General features: G+C 36.9%; 1 protein-coding gene across 1 annotated transcript in view; it reads right to left on the bottom strand.

The window, feature by feature from the left end:
* Positions 1 to 25,806, bottom strand: part of ADGRV1 (adhesion G protein-coupled receptor V1) — a 564,199-nt gene that overhangs the window by 307,446 nt on the left and 230,947 nt on the right. The window contains exons 78-83 of the mRNA XM_043593538.1: positions 25,252 to 25,659; positions 20,781 to 20,965; positions 15,038 to 15,287; positions 14,380 to 14,519; positions 12,468 to 12,628; positions 2,988 to 3,088 (exon numbers count right to left, since the gene is read on the bottom strand). Coding sequence (XP_043449473.1) covers positions 2,988 to 3,088; positions 12,468 to 12,628; positions 14,380 to 14,519; positions 15,038 to 15,287; positions 20,781 to 20,965; positions 25,252 to 25,659 — 1,245 coding nt within the window. The remainder of the gene's footprint in view (positions 1 to 2,987; positions 3,089 to 12,467; positions 12,629 to 14,379; positions 14,520 to 15,037; positions 15,288 to 20,780; positions 20,966 to 25,251; positions 25,660 to 25,806) is intronic.

Here is a 25,806-nt window from a genome sequence, read left to right as displayed (position 1 = left end):
GAGCACATTTTGATGGCTAACTTGCTCACTGACTGACCTACAATGACAAAAGGAAGTCAAAGATGATCACATTTCCATTCTTCCCTTTCCCACAAAGGCCATTCAATCTCATTCTAGGTAAGCAATAAAGATTTGACACTGAATGCTTTTGGCTGACCTGTATTTGAGTATTTGCAACTCAAACACTTGAGGCCAGCAAGGAAAGTTTCATTCTCTTAGCCAAAGAATGACTGGCCAAAAGTGTATTTTTGAAGACTTCTCAAGAGGAACCTCACACTCTAGGGATGTCAACATAATGTTGATGGAGGATTCCAAATGAGAGATCTGAGGTTGGAAATGGAATACCCCCATTGGCAAGATTCTGTAACTGGAGACATCAATACGATTTTAAAATTCAGAAAGAGCGGGCCCAAGTTCCTGCAGTCAGCTTCATTTCTTTTTTTGGAGAGTCTGAGGATTTAAAAAAGCCTTTGCTAAAAGATTTTCAGGGAAACAACTATTCTCTTTAATTTAGAGGGTATTTATGGGGCGCCTGGGTGGCTCAGTCGGTTAAATATCCGACTTCAGCTCAGGTCATGATCTCACAGTTTCTGAGTTCGAGCCTGGTGTCAGGCTCTGTGCTGCCCACTCAGAACCTGGAGCCTGCTTCGGATTGTGTGTCTCCCTCTCTCTCTGCCCCTCCCCTGCTCATGCTCTGTCTCTCTATCTCTCTCAAAAAATAAGTAAACATTAAAACAAATTTAAACGGTATTTAAAAAAATCAAAGTAGATAGGTAAACCATTTTGAGGCAGCAGTACTTTATCAATAATACACCAATTCTTCCTACAAACTACGGAAATGTTTTTTTTTTTAGATATTTTATGTCACAAGCTACATATTACAGAATATTTCATGGCACAATGCTTCATCTATTCTAAAAATAAACCAAAAAACATGGATTTGACTAACCTTCTTCTCTAAAATTAATGTTAAGTACAATGTGAATCAGAAGGCAGTGTCCCAACATATAAATCCTGGGTCCTTCTTTCACATCCCCAGACATGAGCAAATTTGTCTGCTAGGACACTGAAGAGTTGTCTGTAATTCTACAGTGCTATAATTAAGACTTGTACAAATTCTGCTGCCAAAAAATCACCAGAGTGGGTGGTGAATGCAGCCAAGTAAACTCTAATTATGGAAGGCGGGTTTTCTAAGATCTTACATACAAGAAGCAAAGGCAAGATCAGACAGCTAAGATAGGTTACCAAGGCAATATAAATAGCCTTGTCAAATTCAATGTAAGCCCCCCTTTGGTAACAGCTGTTACCTCCCAAAGCTCATAGGTACTTTAAAAACGCAATCTGGAATCCTCTGCCTAGAATCCAGCACTTAACTGTTCCCCCAAAATAAAGTTATGAAATTTACACATGCCATTTTCACTCCTAGGACAATAAAAAGACAATAAAAAAAAAGACAATAGGAGTCCAATATCTCAGATAATTTTCCATCTTAAATTTCAGCTCCTCTACTAGTATTATTTTAAAAACTTCTGTTAGAGTTCAATAAAATGCCTTAAGCACTCTGAAACACAGCATGGAAATCCTAAGTGTACAGCACAATAAATTTACATAACTTGAACATATGCATATAACCAGCAGCACCCAATCAAGAAACAGTATTTTTTTGCACTCCAGAAGGGCCCCAACTACCTAGAAAAGGGGAAGTTTTACTTTATAAAATAAATACAAAGTTCTCTCAATAATAATACTGTATAATGTCTTCCTACTGTCTGGATCTGTAATTACAGCCTTCAAGTAGATATGATTATGCCTTTCCCCCTTTGCTTATACAAACATCTGTGCCCACCTTTCCCCTCATCAGCAAACTGCACGAACTTCTCATTCAAGTCTGACCACAAATATCACCTCCTATATGAAGACTTCCTGGACTTTCACAGAATAATAAATTAAATCATCATCTACATTCACACAGTACTTTGCAAATAGTCCATGTTTGCACTTATCTATACATCTACTGTTCTAGACTGTGAGTACTTCATGGACAGGAAAGGCATCTAATTTCATTTTTTGATCTGTTTTCTGTGTTTTAAACTGTGCTTTAAACTTCATGCTAATGGATGACGAAATGTTTTTCATGTTCTATCTTCTGCAAGAGAAAACCTGAGTAGTTTTTCAGAAAAGAACGTTCTACCAAACTGTGTTCTATAATATTAAACCACACAAAATACAGTTGACTCTCGAACAACCTGGGTTTCAAATGTGTGGGTTCACTTACAATGTGGATTTTTTTCAATAAATACAGTATATAGTGTTGGAAATGCATTTTCCTTATGATTTTTTAAATAATATTTTCTTTTCTCTAGCTTGCTTTACTTTAGCGTAAGAATGCAGCATTTAATACATACAACATACAAAACACAGGTTAATCAACTGTTTATGTTACCTGTAAGGCTTCCAGTCAACAGTACACTATCAGTAGTTAAGTTTTGGGGGAGACAAGAGTTCTATGCAGATTTGTGACTGCACGGGGAGTCAGTGCCCTGTACCCTCATGTTCAAGAGTCAACAGATAAAATATTAGCAGATATTTTAAAATACATATCATCTTAATGCCCTCCATGTAAAAGAATTTGTAACAAAGCATATTTTATTCAAACAGATTAAGTAAAATATGCTAATGTTAATACATGCACATCAGTAATACATTTATCACATATAAATTGAGAGTATAATGCTTTGTGATAAGAAGCAGCTATTTTCTTGTAAGGGAGGATATTAAGGTACCCCTGTATAAAACAGTTCACAAAATACACTTTAGGTCCTAATACTGTCATTTCCTCTTACCACAGTCTTCCACCCTCCCCTGCTATACAACTAAACAAGCTTACTTCAGCTACAATGAGATTACACTTTGCTCATATGTTCAAGGATCACAGAAGAAGAAACATGAACCTCTTGTGAAAGGTAGAAATCCCCGGGCCCTCTTACCTGTGTACCTAAGCTGGCTGCCATCATGTGAGTCAGAAGCTTAGCTGCAAACATGGAGTGCCTGGCACAGAAGATATGGGAAAGGACAGCCAGGCCAAGACCTGCAAGAACAAAAACGTTCACAGGTGGGTTTACAATCCATGAGCAAACAGTAGCGAAGCAAACTTCTTTGGAACAGGTAAGCATATAAGGCCTGTAGTCTCCCCATGCCGCACAGCATGGAAACGATCATATTTTAATTTTAATCTACTCCATTTTACATGACATATACAATCTTAGCAATTAGGGCCAAAGGACAACGTTAATTTTCAACAGCTACATGTTCACTCCCTTACCAAAAAGATAGCACAAATTAAGCAGATTAGTAACTTCATTACGCTTCTGTTTTTCTATGTTTCCACTAGACAAGTTTTACTGTATAAGAAAATAATCAAATTCCAATCTAATTTTCCAAGAACAGGTGGCTTGGCTAAATAGAGATATTTAGGGAGGTGAATTGGAGTTTTCAGGCAGAAAATTGTGAATAGTACTAACAAAACTCGGGCTTAGTAATTACTCCCTTTTTATCTACTAGGAGTAGTTATGTAATTACAACAGTGGTAATTATGAATTTTAAGAGTAACCTTATGCTACTGGGTGCCAAAACCAAAGAACAAAATGTATTCTTTCCTCCTGAGATGACATTTAACCTAAACATCTACATTTCTAAGTGAGGTAAAGAAAACTGTTCTTATTTTCTTTAAATGTACTTGAATTCATCTCTTTACACTACTTCAAGGGGATGATTAGAAACTTGGCACTAAAAAAAATACAAAGAAACTCAGCATTAACCAACAAATCTTTTATCTTGCAATTCGTATCTATAAATTTCTTTTAGTGCCATGTTTTAAATGCAGAGTATATACATATTTTTTAAATATTTCCTGTTCTAGAATTTAAATGTGCTTCAAATAGTAACCCATTTGGTTTTTCACTTAAGCCTTTTCATCCTTCACACCTTTGCTAGAGTTATTTTGTGTGAGAACCATCAAAACGTGACAATTGGCATGTATGTGCTGCTTTGCCATATCATTTGCATGTAGTTTTAACATAGTTTGAACCTCATTAATGCCTCCTTTACAAACAGGAGACGCTGCATTTATTTAAATTTGCTTTCCATTATCTTCTATGAAGTTATGGAACAAACTTTATTTTTTTAAATTTATTTTTAATTTACACATATATTTAAAGAATTTTTTTTAATGTTTATTTATTTTTGAGAGAGAGAGAGACAGAGATAGAGACAGAGCACGAGAGGGAGAAGGCAGAGAGAAAGGGAGACACAGAATCCAAAGCAGGCTCCAGGCTCCAGGCTCCGAGCTGTCAGCACAGAGCCTGATGCGGGGCTCAAACCCACATACCATGAGATCATGACCTGAGCTCAAGTCAGACACTTAACTGACTGAGCCACCCAAGTGCCCCTATACATATATATTTTTCATTTTATTTTATTTTTTTATACATATATTTTAAATGTTTGTTTATTTTTGAGGAGAGAGAGACAGAGTGCAAGTGGAGGAGGGGCAGAGAGAGAGGGAGACACGGAATTTGAAGCAGGCTTCAGGCTCTGAGCTGCCACCACAGAGCCCAAGGCGGGGCTCGAACCCACGAACTGTGAGATCATGACCTAAGCTGAAGTCAGATGCTTAACCAACTGAGCCACCCGGGCACCCCTGGAGCAAACTTTTAAAATATACCACATGTTGGCCTAAGTGGATTGGGCCTCTGCAAAGTGCCCACAGGGGGCTGATGACTAACTAGTAGTATTCCTTACAGCAATGCCTCTCCTAACTCCTTTTGGTAAAGTTTAGATTTTAATAAGAGTGTTTAGATTTTAATAAGCTAGACAAAGTTCCACATAGGAAGTGAGTCTTTGCATTAGACAAAGCTTTTGGCCTAGAAATTTGGCCAAGAAATCTGACATAATCCATTTTTCGGAAGGCTGCTCTAGGGTGTTCTGGGGCAGGTGTGCAGGTCTCAGGTTGCCTCCGAGATCCACCCACACAGGGACACAGAGTATCCAGAAACTGCAGTGTCATGCCTGACTTTGCATCTTTACTTAGTCTATAAACTACTGAAGCTAATGCTCTGAACTCACCAACGTTCACCAGGAATTTCTTATGGTGATCAAAGCTAGTTTATACTCAAGGTTTGGTGTGTGTGTGTAATAAACTGATTTAAAAGCAAGGCCTTGCAAATTTTTTTCGATATAAGCCACATGATCACAAATATGTGTTTTACTGTACGTTTATTGTGGTAGATGCCAACAATGTGAGGCAAGGGGATTAGCGTTGGATAAAGGAGAAATAAACATGAGTCAACTGGTTTTTTTCTAGATCACAAGAAGAGCTTATTCACAGCCTTTTCCCTTAACTTGGTAATTCTCCATTATATTCACTTTTGATGAGATAAATTTAGTACCGTTAAACTTGACCAGCTCAAGAATATTTAATTAAGTATATGAGCTGCAATTAAAATGCTAGCATGACACCTGGTGGTAGTCCAGGATTCAAAGCCAGTGGTAAAAAAATGGGCTAGATTCTATTAGCCTAGAACTATAATGCATGATAGTTGTCTGGATGCATTTTTTATTTAGGGAAGAAGAATGGTGCTAAAAAACCTCAAGCAGCCTGCTCCCCAGCCTTGACGGGCCTTGGGAAAGCTGGTGAATATCTTATATTTAAAGAAATGCATGCTTCAGTTCTCAAGTTCCTGAAGCACTATATGCTAAGTACTTAACTTTTATTTTCTTATCTGATATCAAAAAGCTGCATTTAGCATACATGATTTAAATTTACAAGTCAGTGTTTCTTTTTTTAAGTTATAACAATGTTTGGTTTAAATTCAACATGTAAATCACAGGGTATGAAGTGTTATAACTATAAATAGAATGTTTTAAAAAAAATAATAAAGTGTAACAATTCCAGGTATTATCTAAAGGTACGCTAAACAGCTTTTTAAAAAATTGACTCCTTGGCCATTATGCGGAAATAACAAGCAGCTAACTGGATAATTTTCCTTTACTTTTTTTCCTAGCACAATGTAGGTTATATACTCAATTGGAAAAGAGCTATTAATTAGTTCCCTAACACAAATGACTTTTCTATATTATTAGAAAGTGAAGGAAAAGATAAATTACCCTTAACAAAGTAACACTGATAATCTTTGATTTAGAGAAGAAAAACTCTAATGAACTAACTAGATTGTTTTTCTAACATCAAACTGGACCAAAGATTTTATTGAGCTACACAATATCGGAATGTTGATGTGTATAAACATACATAATGTTTGTATATGAATATGCATACCCAGTAAACTTATCTATCATTTGACATCCCTTAAGAATAGGGTATACCTTGGGAATGCAAGCTGGTGCATCCACTCTGAAAAACAGTATGGAGGTTCCTCAAAAAACTAAAAATAGAACTACCCTACGACCCAGCAATTGCACTACTAGGCATTTATCCAAGGGATACAGGTGTGCTGTTTTGAAGGGACACATGCACCCCCATGTTTATAGCAGAACTATCAACAATAGCCAAAGTATGGAAAGAGCCCAAATGTCCATCGATAGATGAATGGATAAAGAAGATGTGGTATATATATATATATATATATATATATATATATATACACATATATGTATATACACATATATACATACATACAATGGAGTATTACTTGGCAATCAAAAAGAATGAAATCTTGCCATTTGCAACTGCGTGGATGGAACTGGAGGGTATTATGCTAAGTGAAATTAGCCAGAGAAAGACAAAAATCATATGACTTCACTCATATGAGGACTAAGAGACAAAACAGATGAACATAAGGGAAGGGAAACAAAAATAATATAAAAATAGGGAGGGGGACAAAACAGAAGAGACTCTTAAATATGGAGAACAAACTGAGGGTTACTGGAGGGGTTGTGGTGGGGGAGGCTAAATGGGTAAGGGGCACTAAGGAATCTACTTCTGAAATCATTGTTGCACTATATGTTAACTAATTTGGATATAAATTTTAAAAAATTAAAATTAAAACTAAAATAAAGAATAGGATACACTTTCCAAGTTACTGATCTAAATATCAATATTTTTTGCCATGAAATTTCTTTTAAGTGTCCATAACTTTTGTATCTACCTATGTATCTGTTTCTATCTTCTCTATGGATAAATCTCAACAAAACCACATGCTCACTATACATTATTAAATCAATTACTAGGTTGTTACCTTCATTTTTTTTCTATTTTCCCACCTAATGCTAGCTGTAACTGTTCCTTTTTTTAATTCTTGTGGCTCATCTCTAATGACTCCCACATTTCTCTCCTCTGAGCATGGTGCCTCTTGGTTACTGCTACTAATAAGCTAAAGGCAGGAAAACAAAATTGTCAAGCCTGAAAAGTTTTCTCTGTTGAACAAAAGTCAATATGAACCACCTTAGAGAACACAAGTTCTATGTGTTTGGGGAGAGGATTTCTTACAGAGGGATGAGGGTCAGGAGACTAGCCTCCAGAAAATCAGAGTGTTAAACCTGAGAGGTTCAATAACCCCATGTGTTTATCTAATTTTAATTAGTTAAAATTAAATAGAATGAAAAATTCAGTTCTTCACTTGTTCCAGTCACTTGTTCCAGTCATATTCTGAAGGCTCAATAACACATGTGACCAGTGGCTACTACATTGGACAGTGCAAAGCATTTTGATCATTGCAGCAAGATACACTGGAGAGTGCTGTGTTTAAATGTCCTGTCCTGAGTGAAAGGAAAAAAAAGAATATGCTGTATTTCAGAAGAATTTTTATTAAAAATGGCTAAAATGAGAGAAGGTTTGGGACTTGAAAGTAGGATGTTGACTTACATAGTCACAAGAACACGTAATTGTTGGAGGATGTCACATCAACAACATATATTCATTTATTTACTAATTTAACCACTAACTATAAACTGCTACACATCAGGGGCTGTGTTGGGCAACGAAGACACAGTGTTGAAAAAGGTAGTTACTTGCTGCTCTCCCACCTTATCTCTACATTTCTACCTGTACCTCCTCCCAGACACAGACTGGTTTATGAAAGGTCAGAGATCACAATTCTGTGCAAAGAGATGTGCAAGAAAACATTCTGGATGGTTTTCAGGGAAGTTTTCATTGCTCTTAAAACAAAGTGCTTTTCCTTTGGCAAGCCTAGACACTTGTGCAATGCTGAGAGTTGAGGCTAGCTCAAGACCATGTAGGGCAAGACAGAAAACAAAATCTTTGAGGAGAGCAATACAGAAAAACAAGAAGGGGGTGGGCCTGTGATGACACCACTGAGGTCCTGAATTAATCCACCCTGAACTCTATTTATTTATTTAAGAAATTCGAATTGTCTTCTGTTAACTTGAGCCAAGTTCATCTTAAATATGTCCTGTATGTCTAGAGAAATCCACTATTTTTATGCCATATCAGAATTAAAACTAAGCTTTCTGACTCACTATCTGCAACTTTCTCTTCAAATGGCTTTAAAAAGATTCTTATTTATTGTTTTCTATTCATGTTAGTAACTCCTCCATTTGATAGTTAAAATGAAGCTGTTTTGATATACCTTCCCCCATAATCATAAGGCTATTTTAGGACAGTGATTACAGTGAATATAAACTTGATATTTTTAGAAGAATGTGACACAAATTTTTTTTAAATCTCTAACTTTGAAAAGTATTTTGAAATGAATGGGTGGCATATGGTAAAGGTATTTTTTTTCTGGGAAAACTATCAGAATTTCAGCTTGTAAAACATAAAAGGCATAACTAGAATAGTCTTTTCGTTTAATATACCTTGGACAAAAGAAAAAGCATGCTTCAAAGGACTTTGGATTGTACTGATTTATTTATCCTTATTATTTAGCAATTTATAGACAATTATTTTGTTCCTTAACTGAAAAATTGACATTGTGCTGACATGTATATACTTAGTAATCTGTACAGTAAATAAAACCATTACCCATGTAAAAGGGAAAGCTTTAGTCTAATGTGCTAAATGATTTCTCCACTGTAAGAGAACAAAAAAAGAACAATGAAATAAACGTGAAGTCTGTAATTCATCTTTAATCTCAGCTTAAAAGCCCTCCAAACACAGGAGACTTAAGAGCAAGTGCATCACATAAGACCTAGATCACATACTGATATTAAAACTGAAATGGATTATGGAATGTTACAGGTCTTGTTAAGATCCCAAGGCCACAGGAATTGTATTTAAAGTTAAAATCAGAATGATTCCAATCCAATAGTCTATCCTACTACAACATCAACAGACTTACAAGCAGGAGAGGCTTCTTTGACATTATTCTCCAGATAGTACCATGTACTTCAAACCATGCTTTAGGTTCCTTAACAAGTACACTCTAAAAATTATGGTGTTATGGCATCATTATCTAACATTATCTTAAGTTGCATTTCTTCCAAGTCACCTTTCCAAGTGACTTTCATACTGTTACACCTAAGTGCACATTTATGTTTTACTTGTCCTATCTTTTTGGCTTCAAAAGATAACCTTTGTTTAATTTCTTGGAATCTATTAAACTCGTTTACAATTTTTAAAGCCACAGTTATATATAAACCCTCATCTTTCATCTTCCAAAGCTGAAGATTACTAAACTTTTTGGCCTGTATGGCCATTTCACACACTTTGATCATTTAAGGTGTTCTGCTGGAGCGCAGTAAGCAGACATACAGAACTAAAACAGAAACACTGTGATCCATCCTGGCTTAAAGGATTTATTACTTCATATGTAATTGTATGTTGGCATGTTTCATGAAAAGAGCTGGTCATACTGCTTCCAAATTTAGATGGATTTCTGATAGGGTCTGGCATAAATTATAAAATGTGTATGTAAGATACACAAAATTCTCATCTCTAGTTCCTGGGGGCCATCAGAAGGATAGATGGAAATCTCCCTCCCATAAAGGTAGAAACAGATACAAACACAGGACTTTATGTCTCCTGCTCTACAGAACACGCTGTATACATTACAATATGCTGTGGACAGGGGTGCCTGCGTGACTCTGTCGGGTCAGGCGTCCAAATATTGATTTTGGATCAGGTCATGATCTCACGGTTCATGAGTTTAAACCCCACATGGGGCTCTGCGCTGACAGTGTAGAGCCTGCTTGGGATTCTATCTCTCTCCCTTCTCTCTCTGCCCCTCCCTTGCTTGTGTGTGCATGTGTGTGTACTCTCTCTCAAAATACATACATACATACATACATACATACATACGTAAACAAACGAACAAACATTAAAAAAATATGTTGTGGACAGAGGGGGAAAGACCCAATAATTTCAAATATGACTCTAAGTGAAAAGTAATAAAAGCAAATACTAATATTCAGGTATTGGTTCTCAAATACATGACCAAATCTATGTACTCTTTTCTAGACTGAATTGGAAAAAATATCTATTAATAATTCTTCTAGGAAATATGTTATTGTCCTGCTAGTCTTCTACAGAATCACAATAATATTCTCTCTTTAGTTTTTAAAACTCTGTTTTGATATTCAATACTGAGAGCAAGCAAGGGATTTTGTGGGTCATAGCAGCACTTGAGTTTATGTCCCTAAGGAAATATATAAAATTACATCCAGATTTTACTGCAGCATTTTACCTTTTGGCTTTATTTTATGTCTATGAAATTTCAGTAAATATACTAGCAATAAAATCGAGTAGGATGTCTCCATCTGATTTGGGAACTATGTGGACCTGGAAGAATCTATCAAGCAAGAAATGTTATCCTTATAAAAGATGTTATTAAGAATAAGAAAGTAGCTTTTGCCATTGAATATGTTAGACTTAAACTTAACATAAATTAAGGGAAATGTATATTCTTATAAAATGAAATTATAATGGAAAGATTTTTAAATCCTCAGGACAAAGAATATTAATTAATTACTTGTGTCTACCTCCACAAAAGTTTCATAATAAAGATTACTGTTTCCATACCAAGTAAAAAAGACACAAATGTAGTAATAATCACATTTACAAACAAAACATTATTAAAGTAGGAGATCAGAAATTTCTGAGTTAGTATGTTTACCACCCTATTATATTAATACACTTTAAAGTCATATATTATGGGCAGAGAAACCTCGGTATATAGAGAAACTAACTAATTTGCCCCAGATCCCACACCTGGCCACTGGCAGAACCAGGATTTGAACCCAGGGAATCTGGCTTCTATACCTAGTTGTCTGTATAACACACTGTTTACAGAAGCAGCAGGGGGCTGTAAAAGATGACTCAGGGCATGGAATAAGCAAGGGTAGGGAAGAGAAATATAGTTAAAGGAATTCTCAGACTCCTGCCCATATAATCAATACAGCAAATGAGAAAAGTTCTATACTTATTAAAAATTAAGGTACAGGTAAATAGTTTGACAGACATTAATACCAGTGAGGTTCCTATTCCTGCCAGAAAAGGGTTCTACATGTAAAAGATCAAAGACTATTTTTTAACAGAGTGATTGAGTATATTCACAGCTCATAGGTTGTATGCGTGTTTTTTTATTCTTAAGTTTATTTATTTATTTTGAGTAAGAGGGTGTGAGCATTAGCAGGGGAGGGGCAGGAAGAGAGGAAGTGAGAGAATCCCAAGCAGGCTCCACACTGGCAGCGCAGAGCCCGATGCAGTGCTCAAGCCCACGAACAGTGAGATCATGACCTGAGCCAAAATCGAGAATTGGACACTTAACCAACTAAGCCACCCAGGCATCCCTATGTTTGTTTTTTTAATGAAAATACAAAATGCTTATAATTTATGTCAGACCACATCAAACACTGTATATTATGTCTCATATAATCCTGACATTCTACTGCAGAACCAGCCCTCTACATCATAACACTAAGAACTATATCCTTCCCTACTATCTTTTTAAAAACATTTTTTTACTGTTTATTTACTTTTGAGAAAGAGAGAGAGACAGAGAGAGACAGAGTGTGAGTGGGGAGGGCCAGAGAGAGAAGGAGACACAGAATTCGAAACAGGCTCCATGCTCTGAGCTGTCACTGCAGAGCCCGATGCAGGGCTCGAATTCATGAACCATGAGATAATGACCTGAGCCGAAGTCAGATGCTTAAGCAACTGAACTACCCAGGTGCCCCTATTCTTCCCTACTATCTAGCTTCTATCTCACACTGTCTTGTATATTCCTTATGAGTTGGAACTGTCTTGTTCTTTATAATATTTTATTACATTATTATATTGTATCTTGTATTATACCTTTGTTATTCATTATGTCAGTACCAAGTTGGCCTTCCATAAATACCCACTGTATGAATTAATGAATAAGACAATGGTAAAATTCATTTCCCCCTAGTACTTATGAATTATAGTATGTTTGCATCTTGCAAACATGGGAAAACAGACTTTCATTCTTATAAATATTCAAAATTATTGACTCTAAAATACCACAACTGACCTGAGATACATATAAATCCAGAAGAGAAAAAAGCTTCATTGTATGAAGATAAGTTGTCAGTCTCGGCGTAGACCGCATGCATGGACATGTATGAACAGGCACATTCCACGTAGTCTGAAGTGTCCTCAACCACTTTGCAAAACTGACTGTCAGACAACCAGCTAGGGCAAAAACACAATGGTCACTACTGCTCTTTTATCAACACTTAGGGTATTGAGATGGCTTTTAAAGTAAAAGTAACTTACTGAACTTAAGTGTTCTTTACTCAATCATTTAGCATACCAATTTTCAAGAAAAAAACACTGGAGGGAATATCTTGTCTAAGACATGACACAACAGATCCCACAAGATACCCCAAGAAGCAGCCTAAATACTAACCAAACCTGCAGAAGCATTCCTGATACCAAAGCAGCCAGTCCTCTCAAGAGAGCAGTGCCAGCACTTAATCTAAAGCAAACACACCCAAGTGCAGATGCACTCCTCCCTAGCATTCAAAAATACCAAAAGATGGACAGAGCCACTACGTGTGTAGTCTTCACCCTTCTTCAAACAATCCTTGTAATTTTTTTTGTTTATTTACTTATTTTTGAGAGAGACAGAGAGAGAGAGAGAGAGAGAGAGAGAGAGAAAGCATGCATGCACGCTAAAGCAGGGGAGGGGCAGAGAGAGGGACAAAGAGAATCCCAAGAAGACTCCTCACTGCTAGCTTGGAGCCCAATGTGGGGATTGAACTCAAGAACCGTGAGATCATGACATGAGCCAAAACCAAGAGTCAGCTGCTTAACCTAAGGAGGTACCCAGGCGCCCCAATTCCTTTGAACCACATAAATTACTTGAAAGATTTTCTACGTTTCTTTCTTCATTTTTGTTTAAATTTTGAAGCCAGTTATATTTCATAAAAGTTCTCCAGCGTTCTTTCAAAAGTTTCCTTCTATAATATCTGGCTTTTAACACAAAAACTTTGTAATGATTACAGCAAATACAGGGTTAGATGCCAAGCCTTGTGATCATTCCTCAGTGACTCTTGGTTGAGCCTCCTCCCTTTGATAGTGCCTCTTGAATCCTTTACTTTTCTAAGGACATAAAACTTCTTAGCCACAACAGCAGATTCAAGTTTGAAGCATTCATTATTAGTTATGTATCAAGGATGGCACAGTATCTATGTATTAAGTTTAAGATCTCTCACCAGGCATTCGAAATTTCAACTAAAAGATTTTTACACAAAGAAAAAGACTAACCAGAATTTTGCTGTTTGGAGGACAGTTACCCAACACAGCTGTTAAATGTATTTAGAATTTTAGTCTGTGCAGGTGAAAGTCAGAAATAAATAGAGCCTAGTGACTAAGCCCTCTGGGCCAGCCATGCCTGACCCTACAGCACTGATGGAGCTTCAGGCATTAGAACTGCTCAGAAACTGGAGGCCCTAGGCCAAGGAGATTCTACAGAAGAATCATTCTCTTCTTCTCATTCCTGTGCATGGTTTAATTCTAAAATGTACTCTAAGCCACATGTGGACTAGAATTATAAATTCCTGCTAATTCCTCTAAACACAGAGCATCAGATTCAGAACTATAAGCCAGATGGAAGAGGCAAAAAAAAATCTCCTTTCCTGCCCAACAAATTAACCAATAAACAAAGGAAGGTTATGTGAATTGAGTAGAACTCACACTAGGTCCAATGAGAGCAGTTATAATAAAGAAGTAATGTGTTAAACACATCTTTAAATTGTTGGGCTACACTTGCTACCTACATAATGCCAATTTCCAATGCTGCTTTGTCATTTTATTGCAGGGATTTTTCTCCACTCTAAAGTCTCACCTGAGGCTACCCTGTATGTTCAGTACAAAAATTGGGCTCAACGGTGGTAGAATGGGGAAGGACTGAATTTTTATTTTAAAGAATTATTAAGTACCTTGCAGCAGCCTGATTCCAAAGGAGACACAGAGACGTGTGGGGAATAATCCTGGGCTCAGCAGCATAAATCCTATAGAGAACTTCATTGTTGTCAGTCAAGAGTTGTGAACTCTGTCCTTTCACACTCAAAGATAGTACCTGTAATGACAAAAAAGACAGAAAAATGGTGTTTTAAAATCAAAGGAAAAATCAATTCTGAACTTTGATTCATTTTCCTAGTCACTTAAATCACTTGCTTACTGCCACTACTTAAATAATTAGCTTACTTAGGAATGCAGGGAATCTGACTGGTTTTTCATTGCAAACGTTTTACCTCCACTTGAGTTACCGAGCCATCTTCTGCAGACAATGCTCACTTTAACTGTCTGGCTTCATCATGAGTGGGGAACAGAATATGATATAATATTAGTGAAGGCTACATTGTTCACTTTCCCCACTATATATATTTTCCTCAAGAAAACATGAAGGAGCTATTTCTAACTATATTTGAGACTGCACATTCTACAAATAAGTTCATGAAGATGGGACATGTTTCATAATTAGCTCACCATGTGCAGTCCTGACCACAAATCTGATCGAGCAAATGCATTCTGAGGAGTGTGTCTACTAAGGAAAAATCAGATTCCAACCACAGAATTCTTTAAGTCATAGATTACCTTATTTTTCAGGGCATGAAGACTGTTTCCAGTTATAAACCACTGCTGGCTGCTATACTCTGTAAACTGGACTAATTCACAAGTCCTTTTTCCAGCCATTATTTCTGCATCTGGAACCTCCAATAACCTCTCTGGAACTCGAATATAATCACCTTCTTTTCCTTCAAACTTGTGACCATTGATTTGTTGAGGATACCAGTGAAGAGCCAGTATGGACAAATAGGGGCAACTGTTAAGGATGGTCTTGCTTCTGTAACAGAGAAGCAAAAGGCTGTGAAAAAAATGGCACGCATTTACGTACTCATATGCACTTCTATCTGTTAAAATGCATTACACAGGGGCTCTGTTCTTTATGCACAACCATGACATTACCAACCCAGAAGCAGTAAAGACAATGTGCTCTCAGTTCTTTTATGGTTAACTGTCAGGAAGGATTGTTTTCCACAGAACTTTCGGCATCCTTTTCCTGATTCCCCTTGTAATCCAAACCACGGGTTTTAGAAAGCTGAGAGCTATTTCACGGATATCAGATACAATCTGTGTCTTTTCTGTGTTAGTCACATCAGCATTGGTGGAATGGGTTGAGGAAAGGGTGCACCATTAAACTGAAACCTCTGCTTTATTTAAGAGTATTGTAAACCTTATACACCCAGAGCCACGTTTTCATCAAGGGTTTACCTCATCTCTTTCTGCTCCATCAGAGCATTTCAAATCCAACCATGTGACTGATAAGAGAAACTGCCTAGAGCTGGGATCTTTATCCATTCAACAACTCTGTTTTAAACACCCTAGGCATAAGATGGGCTTAGTGAAAGTGCTTCCAAACCTCAGTGTGTGTTGAAATCACTTGGAAGCTTGTTTGAAAATATAGATTTCTAAATCACATCCCAGACTTACTAAATGAGAATCCTTGCCTGGAGAGGAGGTTAGGGGTCCTACAAATCTTTTTTTTTTTTTAAGTTTGTTTATTTATTTATTGTGAGAGAGCATGAGCAAGGGAAGAGCAGAGAGAAAGGAAGAGAGAGAATCCCAAGCTCTCTCTCCACGCTGACAGCACAGAGCCTGATGCAGTGCTCGATACCATGAGATTATGACCTGAGCTGAAATCCAAGTGTCAGATGTTTAGCTGACTGAGCCACCCAGGGGCCGGCCCCTCCAATCTTTTTTAACCCCCAAAGAATGTAATAAATCTTGTCTTGGACCCATCGTAGTTACAAAGAAGAGATACAAAGATGAATCAGATCTGAAACCTGCCTAAAAAAATTTGGAGAATATTATGATTTTAGGGTAAAAATTGTGCATTAAATGTTAAAAGTTATATGGGCCACAACAAGCAGAGAGTATGTATAATTAAATAATGGAGATAATGATGCCTTGTCAAAATCCCTAACCTGGGAGATGGAGCTGAGAATTTTAAATAGAAGATCTAAGGAAGAAAAGGAAAGGAGGGGAGGGCTTTTTCTCTAGTTATATTCTCTCTCTTAAAAAAAATCTTCCATAATTTTAACTACCACATTTGAATCAGTGCCTTCAAATATCTATTTTTAATCCAGTCATTCACGTAAGCTCTAGACCCCTGTTGTACAGGACTCCTAAATCATCTCAAGCTATGTAAACCACCCACACCTTCACAACAGCTCACCAAAACCTCATCTCTTAATATCCTCATTCAGCCTCTCACATCTTCACCGGTGACTCTAAGCTAAAAGCTGCAGCCCCTGCCCTGGTACAATGCCGCTGAGACCAGCGGCCACATGGCTGCATACCTTCTGCCCACTCTCCCTGGAATCTAATGAGATTTAGTCCATCAGCGTCATCCTGGATGCCATTACCTTGGGATACTGAGACCTATCTAGCATGCACTGGCTCTACCCAGCTTTGACACTACAGTGCCAAATTCCTGGCCCATCTGTCTGGGAAATAACTATACTCCCCCTGATACTTTAACCTCCTATATCTACACCCTTCTACCACACTCACTTTAATCAATCCCACAGTCTGTTTGACACCCCAGCTGATGTGAAAGGGGGAGAACCCCACATTAACATGTAGAATGGTACCACTACAAATCCACTGACCAACTGCAGTGGGCCCTCAATACAATGACATTGTTTTAACTTGGCTTCCAATTGTTCTAGATGCCATCATTCTCCTCAGCATCCCTGCTCAATTCCCAAATCCTTCACCCTCAGTAGCTGCCACTGAATACTGTTTAAGACAATGTATAAATAACACACATTGGAATGGTCAACAACTTTAGAGTTTTCCAAGTAAAAAATCTGGTGTTGATTACTCTCTTATTTTTGAAGTTTATTTTGTCACCTATATGGTAATTTTACCACTAAATTGTTTTCGAAGTACCATCTTCCCCATGTCCCTGCTTCAATTTCAGGCCTCATCTTACCTGAACAATCATCCCCTATGTAGTCTTCCTATTTCTTGATTTATCATCTTCTTCAGCCTTTGACACTGTCCTCGACATGATGGTTCTAAAATCCTGAGTCTGATTCTTTCAAACACACATGAATCCTACCTATCTTATTCTATACTGGGTCTTTTTTTTTTTTTTTTAATGTTTGTTTATTTTTGAGACAGAAAGAGACAGAGCATGAACGGGGGAGGGTCAGAGAGAGAGGGAGACACAGAATCTCAAGCAGTCTCCAGGCTCTGAGCTGTCAGCACAGAGCCCGATGCGGGGCTCGAACTCAAGGACCGTGAGATCATGACCTGAGCCGAGGTCGGACGCTTAACCGACTGAGCCACCCAGGCGCCCCTATATTGGGTCTTTAAAGGTTGATGATCTCCCGAAACACACCACACTATTCCTGGCTGACTGCCAATGCACATGCTGTTTCCTTCTGGACAACTCAGAAGGAAAGGTAAGTCTATGGAGAGGAAACACATGGCAAAAAACATATTGATTCATTTCTTTATTCTAGTCACTCATTATACCATAACCACTGAGGATATACCACATACCAGAGACCATTCCAGGCCTGGGAATACATTAGGCAACAAGGCAGAAAGGTAACTCCTTTTGCGTATCCTATACTCTTTGAGTTCTCACTATGCCTTTGAGGTCACAAATATGGGAGCCAACATTCAAAGCAAGGTAGATGGTTCACATCTAAGACAACCTCAATATCATAATGATCTTGCACAAATATGGAAAAACAAAAGGAAAAGATTGGCACTATAGGGAATTATAAAGTTATAAACTATTTGATTTCATTGAACAACAGAGCTGAACACAGTTCAAGAGAGAAAAACAATAAAGGATGTTTTTTAACCCCTCCCCCCCCCCCCCCCCACACACACACTGGCCTCACTGCAAACTTACATGAAGTAAAGAAATGATCCATTTCAGAGGTTTCTGAAGACATTAGGGACATGTTTAAAAGGTAGTGAGTAGCTGAACTAATCACTGGTCTCAGACAGATATTTAGGACCAATGGTGAAGACTGGAGAAGGGGCCTCCTAAAAAGGTATGCAGAGCTTTGCTGATGAACTCCATTAAGAAAACCTCAATCCTTGGGGAGCCTGGGTGGCGCAGTCGGTTAAGCGTCCGACTTCAGCCAGGTCACGATCTTGCGGTCCATGAGTTCGAGCCCCGCGTCAGGCTCTGGGCTGATGGCTCAGAGCCTGGAGCCTGTTTCCGATTCTGTGTCTCCCTCTCTCTCTGCCCCTCTCCCGTTCATGCTCTGTCTCTCTCTGTCCCAAAAATAAATAAACGTTGGAAAAAAAAAATTAAAAAAAAAAAAAGAAAACCTCAATCCTTAGGACTCACTCATTAGAGTTAAGAGTACAGCATAAAAGGATGCTGGTTTTGTACCTTAACCTCAAATCAGACCCCAGCACTAACCTGGGATGAAAGTTGTGGGTGCTTTATAGCCACAGGGGTGGCTTGTTACAAAACAAGTGGTTACAGTTTCTTCTGACCACAAGGCATAGTGGTCAGCAGGGATGGGGAATTACGCAGGCCTGAACTGACATCTCACCACGACTAATCGTGTGACCCTTGACAAGCTGAGTTAAGGTCTCTCCACTTCTATACCTGTAAATGGGAATAATGAAAGTTCTAGCCCTATCTTTGACCAGCTGTTTACAATGATCTTTTATAAGAAGAAAATATAATTTTTAGTAAGGATTAGGTTGAACCATATGAAAAGTCCAATATATTATACTTTCTTTTACCTACAAAAAAGGCAACTTCATACTGTTCAATCTAGTACAAAGTTGAGGACTGGAGCAGAGGTACACTTAATACCAGTCTTCTCATTTTATTCCTTGATCTCCCTTGTAACCTTTTATATCTGGATTGACTATTTCTTTGAACTTCACGTGTCTTGGGATCTAAGAGCTAAAGCTAAAAATTTTACATATTCAACCCATATATTAATTAATCTGTCAAAGTTTATAAAGGGCACTAAGTAGATGTCTGAAATTATTATACCAGATTTTTAAAATATGGCCTCCAAAATATTCCTGAATTTCAATGTGACTTAAATGCTGATGAAGGCATTAAAAGGAATTACATAAACACTTTTAATCAGAGATGTTTCATTAAATAATAGTCACTGCTTCTTTTTTATTTCTATTTATTTATTTTATTTCCACCTTAATTTTCCAATTGCACTTATTCCCACAACTGCTCTCTTCTATTAAAGGTAAGGGCAATAATATTTCTTTCTTTCTTTCTTTCTTTCTTTCTTTCTTTCTTTCTTTCTTTCTTTTACATCCAAGTTAGTTAGCAAATAGTGCAATAATGATTTCAGGAGTAGATTCCAGTGGTTCATCCCCTGTGTATAACACCCAGTCATTACTTTTTAAATAGCCTGTATTACTCTGTGAGAATTGGAAGGAAATCTCCATTTTTAACCAGCTTCTATTGTCAGCCATTTTTATATTAAATCAAATAGAAATAAAACATTTTTAGATCACTTTACTAGTTATCCAATTTACTTTCTGAATGTAATTTAAAATACCATGACTTCTGAAGAACACTAACATATAGTTACAAAATTAATTACATAGTTGATAATGAACATGAGCCACATTTTATTTTTTCCTTTTCCTCTTGCTTGCTTTCTGCCATGAAACAACTACTCCAAAGTTGAATAACACTGGGAGAGCTGCTTCCAAATACATAAAACTGGACCATAACTTCACCACAACAGTACATCAAAACATGTCTAGGGGCGCCTGGGTGGCGCAGTCGGTTAAGTGTCCGACTTCAGCCAGATCACGATCTCGCGGTCCGTGAGTTCGAGCCCCGCGTTGGGCTCTGGGCTGATGGCTCAGAGCCTGGAGCCTGTTTCCAATTCTGTGTCTCCCTCTCTCTCTGCCCCTCGCCCGTTCATGCTCTGTCTCTCTCTGTCCCAAAAATAAATAAACGTTGAAAAAAAAAAATTAAAAAAAAAAATGTCTAAAAGTTGGAATCACCTTCCTTTTTTTTTCTCTGTTCAGAATGTATCTTCTATTATATCATAAGAGTAAGCAATAAGCTATTTTTTTAATTCTTAAAAGACCCTTCAAAACAAGAGGAACATATTGCTGACAGGATACATTCATTTTTCTTGATGTAGTTACTATGTTTTCTTCAAATAATTACTTCATTTGCCCATTAGATACAATGCATTGACTGTATAATCCTTAGTTACAACATTTAAATGTGAATTTGCATTGCATATTACTTTGTAAACTATGAAGGAATACATATCAAGTATGATTTAAAAATACTTACTTTTCACCAGGAGAGCCACAGGTAACATCAGTCAGCAAAGAAAAGGCAAAATTCTCAGTCACTTCAATGAAGTGACTGAATCCCCTAGTGTCTTTGCGCTTTGGGTTAATAAGAGCACAGAGTATTTCATAAAAAAGATTTCGATTTTCAATACTGAATGCCTGGCTTTTTCCTTCAACAGTTATCTAGAAAAAAAAAATTCCAGTATGAAAAAAATATCTTCAAAAATAACCTGCTTAAATGACATGTATGGTACAGTACATGTTCTTTAACACTTCTTTAAACTAGTAGAGGCGCCTGGGTGGCTCAGTTGGTTAAGGGTCCAACTTACGGCTCAGGTCACCACCTGGAGGTTCGTGAGTGCGAGCCCCACATCAGGCTCTGTGCTGACAGGTGAGAACCTGGAGGCTGCTTCGGATACTGTGTCTCCTTCTCTCTCTGCCCCTTCCCCCCTCCCCCCTCTCTCTCTCAAAAATAAACATTAAATTTTTTTTTAAGTAGCAAAATAAGGAAGAATCTATGAAGAATTTAAGAAAAACTGGTATAAAAATATTTCAAATTTACTTGCACTTTAAAAAGCATAATCATTTCTTAAGAAAAGCCATGATCAGCAAAACATATTTTTTTATTTAATAGCTAGATGGTTGCATGGATCACTTATTCTTAACTATAATAATGAACATCACGAATATTAAAATTAATCTCACTTTTGGATCTACCCGGGAAATAAAAATAAGTACAAGAATATTTGCCAATAAAAAAGCAAGATTATTCTTGATTACCTGGCTTTCAATGAACAGACATCACTGCCTATCACTAAATTTCTCAAACATCAAATAAAAATATCCTTTTCTAATCAAGAGTAGTCAGCAGCTCCTGGCATTCTTGCCTTTATCTGGAAGTATGAGGCTTCCTACCTTAAAAAACCAGGTTATTTGTTGTTTAAGGGACAAGGAGAGTAAGAGGAAAATAGCTTTCATGATTTATTTTGGTTTTCTTTGCCAGAATGACAGGGACCACATCTTTAATGTTAGATTAAGCACGGGTATAAAGCCATTGATTTGTTATTCCATTATTCTTATATACCTGAGAAGTCTCTATGAATTCTTCAAAATCCAGATTAGTCATCACTTTCTCTGTGATTTATACACTGTGCCCCCACCTGTCAATAAACATCACTCTCTTTGTAACTTGCACATACCTTTATTAATGAATTTTTGACAACACTGAGATGATCTGTCTGTTGCTACTACCAGTGGAGTTTTAAAGTTTTGTAATTTACACAGAGCCAAACTGATAGCTGAACTCAAGATCTAAGTTTATAAGAATATCCATCTCAAAGATAGTAAGGAAGAATGGAGAAAAATCCACAAAGAAAAGATGATAAAAGATACAAAGTAAATTTATCTGGCAACAAAACAAAGTAAAAATTTAACAAATAAAAATTACAATGAAGAAAAGCAAACAGCTCACTGACTATTGAAACAATCAAACTGAATACAATGGAAAATCAGCTCAGGATATGCTTCCAGAACTCCGAGAAAATGTAACAGATAAATAAAACAAATCCATGAGATCCAACAAGCATATAAAAGAGCTGGCAGAAGCAAAAAATAAAAATAAAAAAAATAAAACCCCCCCAGAGTTCCTTGATAAGCTAAAGAAACAGTCCTGTCTAAAAATGCAAAGCTTGTTATACTCAAAAAAAGAAACACCAACAGATGCACTGGGTGATTGTTAAATATTATTTCAAGTGTTAAAAAAAAAATCCTACCAGAAACCAAATAGGAAAGAAAAATTACCAAAAGAGAAACAAAAATTCAGTTTGACATCAGACTTTTTTATAAATGAAATGCCAGAAGCCAACAGAGCAACATGTGCAGTTTTAAGAATTAAAGGTTGTCATCCAAGAATGCTGGAGCCACCCAACCTTCCATTCATATTCAAGGGAAATACAAAGTTTCTTCTGGTAAAGCACTCAATAAGTAAAACAAAGTGGCCATTTATATAATCCCTGCTTTGTATGGGTGCTGTTGTCAGCACTGACCTATAACATTAGCTGTCTTTTCACTTTCCGTGGGGTGTATGCAGAAAGAAATTTTGTTTAACTTCAAACTTACATATTAAAAATGATTCATCCGTGTTTTCTATGAATACTCTCATGGTATCAGTTTTACAATCTCTGATCTGTCTGAGATTTATTTTGGAATAGTGTTTAGGATAGAGATCCAGCTCTATTTATCTTACAAATGGTTAAAAACAGCTACATCAATAACATTTACAGAATAAAAATTTTTAAACCATTAATCTGAAATGTCACTTTTATGATGTGTGGAGTTTTCATATGTGCTTGCATTTATTTCTGTACTTTCTGTTCTCTTTCATCCTCTCAGTGTCTATGTCTGCACCAGTGTCACTGTGTTTTAATCGCTGCAAGTTCATAATATAGTTTTCATATTTGTGGTGTGGTGAGGTCCCTATCATTTTTCTTCTTATTCACAAAACTTCTGCCCATTCTCACATGTATATCCTCCAGGTCAACAATGACATCACTTTGTCCAGTTTAAAAAATACAAAATAACTTACTGATATTTTGATAGGGACTATATTGCTTTTATAGGTTTATTTATAGGAAACTGTTGTTTTTATGATGCTGAGTCTTCCTATGGTGGGACAAGGTATAAATTTCTCTTTACTCAAGTTGTTCAGGGGAATTCAGGAGAATTTTTCAGTTTTATTTATATAGTATTAAGTATAATATTATATAAAACATATTATAAAATATATAAAACTATTGAATAAGTCAGCTACTCAAATCACCAGAATTAAATAATGACATACATATAAAAATTGAATTTGTGAAGACAATATGCCATACATTAAAAAAATTTTAATAACAATACATTTTGAAAACAATGTTTGCTAATGATTACTCAAAAAGAATTACAAAAAAAGTTAATTATATTTTTTCATGAGTTTCTTTCATAACTCAGTTTTACTACTCATGACAGATCCAATGAAAAGCAAACAATATGTACTACTTGACAATGCTAGTTAAAGAAATGTTGATTCTACACCAATAATATATAGTTCTCTTACATAGCTTATTGAGGAAATAGAATGTCCTTATCTTCTCTAAATCACATGAAATAAGGTTCTCTTTTCTGAAATGGAGCTACTGTGCATTCTTTCCCTCTTCTTGGCCAAAATCAACATGTTATTGTCCTAGGCCATTTCATTATTAGAGAGTTTAAGTAACAATATTTCCCACCGTGAATTCTTTTTTTTTTTTTTTAAGTTTATTTATTTATTTTGAGAGAAAGAGAGTGTCTACGAGTGGGGTATGGGCAGACAGAGAGGAGAGAGAGAATCCCAAGCAGACTCCGTGCTGTCAGCACAGAGCCTGATGCGGGGTTCGATCCTAGGAACCGTGAGATCACGACCTGAGCAGAAATCAAGAGTCGGATGCTCAACCGACTGAGACACCCAGGCACCCCATCCCATAGTGAATTCTTATCTCTAGAACCTCCTCTGCATGAAATAGCAGTCACTTCTCTTTGTTTTAAAAGCTATTTGGCAAGACTCCCTCTTCTTGCCTATGTACTTTATAATTTTCTTTTCTACCCTTCAGGCATCGTATTTTAAGAGACCACATGAGAAGTAAAATAGGAATGATAATCTAAAACTCCGCTGTTAGTATTTTAAGTACTTAAAGGGTCACTATGTAAAAATACACCATTTATAAATTCATATGCATGCATTCAAAAATTTTCATGCTTGTACATAAATATATTACTAAGAAATATCTTGATTGAGAAAGTCCCAAATAAATCCCTATAGAGTCTTTTCCTTTAATAATAATTCTTTGCAGATCTCGTCTTTCATTTACATTTTTAGGATCTTGCATTTCCTTTTAATTTCATTACTGGCATTACTCTAAATAAATAAATGGGTTAAAAATAAGACCTGGTTGATCTAAGTCCACATCAATTTGAATGCCTGCAATCATTTGGTCATTCCTTATTTCTTCTTCTCTGAGAGAAGGTGCCCTGTTCAGTGCCCAGGAGGAGCAGAAAACAAGCAGAGAACAACAGCTCCTGTTCCATGGAAAAACTATGTACTCTAGTCCAAGTCCTTTCTACGGGCTCAGAAAACTGAGATGAAATCTCACAAGATATTCGTCCAGCCTCTGGAGGTTAGCTTCTGACATCTGGTGCCTCCTTTCAGACAATGGGCTGTCCTTGCCACTACAGATTACTGATTATTCTCCGGGTTTAAGATTGAGCTTTCCAGACAGACATCAGCAAAATTACAGTGTCTGATATGATGGATTCCATTCTTATGTTCATAAATTTAACCCTATCATAATTTCTTGATAACTAACATTATTTACTGTTTTGTTTTGTTTTGTTTTCATTTTTTAAATGAAATTTTACTAATCCAGCTGCTAACGCTTGCAAGAGCGTCTTACCTTGTCTGTTAAATGAATCACGGCGCTGAGCTGTTCATCTGTGTTCTCCATTGCCACTTTCATGCTGATGCTGTGGAGTACTCTGTTAAGAATGTCACCATCCAGGGGCTGCTGTAACTGATCCGCAAGTCCCCAAAAGGACTGTGAATCCGCATCAGAAACGAGAGTGATGTTAGCAGTCCCATATACTTTATCAATTCTGGCCCCACCTTTTGGGTCAAAGAGCACAATCTGGAAGCGTTTAGGAAAAGGATTTAAAGACCCTGTGTCTGGTGTTAGGATGACATCCAGTATGGTGTTCCTCTGGCCAGGTTCAAAGACCAAAGTGCCTTCAGTTCTCACAAAATCCTTCCCTGAAAGAGCTGGAGAGATGAGAGTACGGCCAATTTTTTCAGCACTCCTCAACTCCTAGAAATTAAACAACACCACTGAAGTGAAACTGTTAACACCTCTGATTTTGTCCTGAACAAACTCTACCTTCTTAAACAAATCCTGTTTCTCTTAAACAAACTGATGGCCATAACAACATTAATACTAAAACATGGGTTCTTACAT

Source organism: Prionailurus bengalensis, chromosome A1 (assembly GCF_016509475.1).
Source record: "Prionailurus bengalensis isolate Pbe53 chromosome A1, Fcat_Pben_1.1_paternal_pri, whole genome shotgun sequence".
Lineage (NCBI taxonomy): Eukaryota > Metazoa > Chordata > Mammalia > Carnivora > Felidae > Prionailurus > Prionailurus bengalensis.
This window is presented reverse-complemented; position numbering and strand designations above follow the sequence as displayed.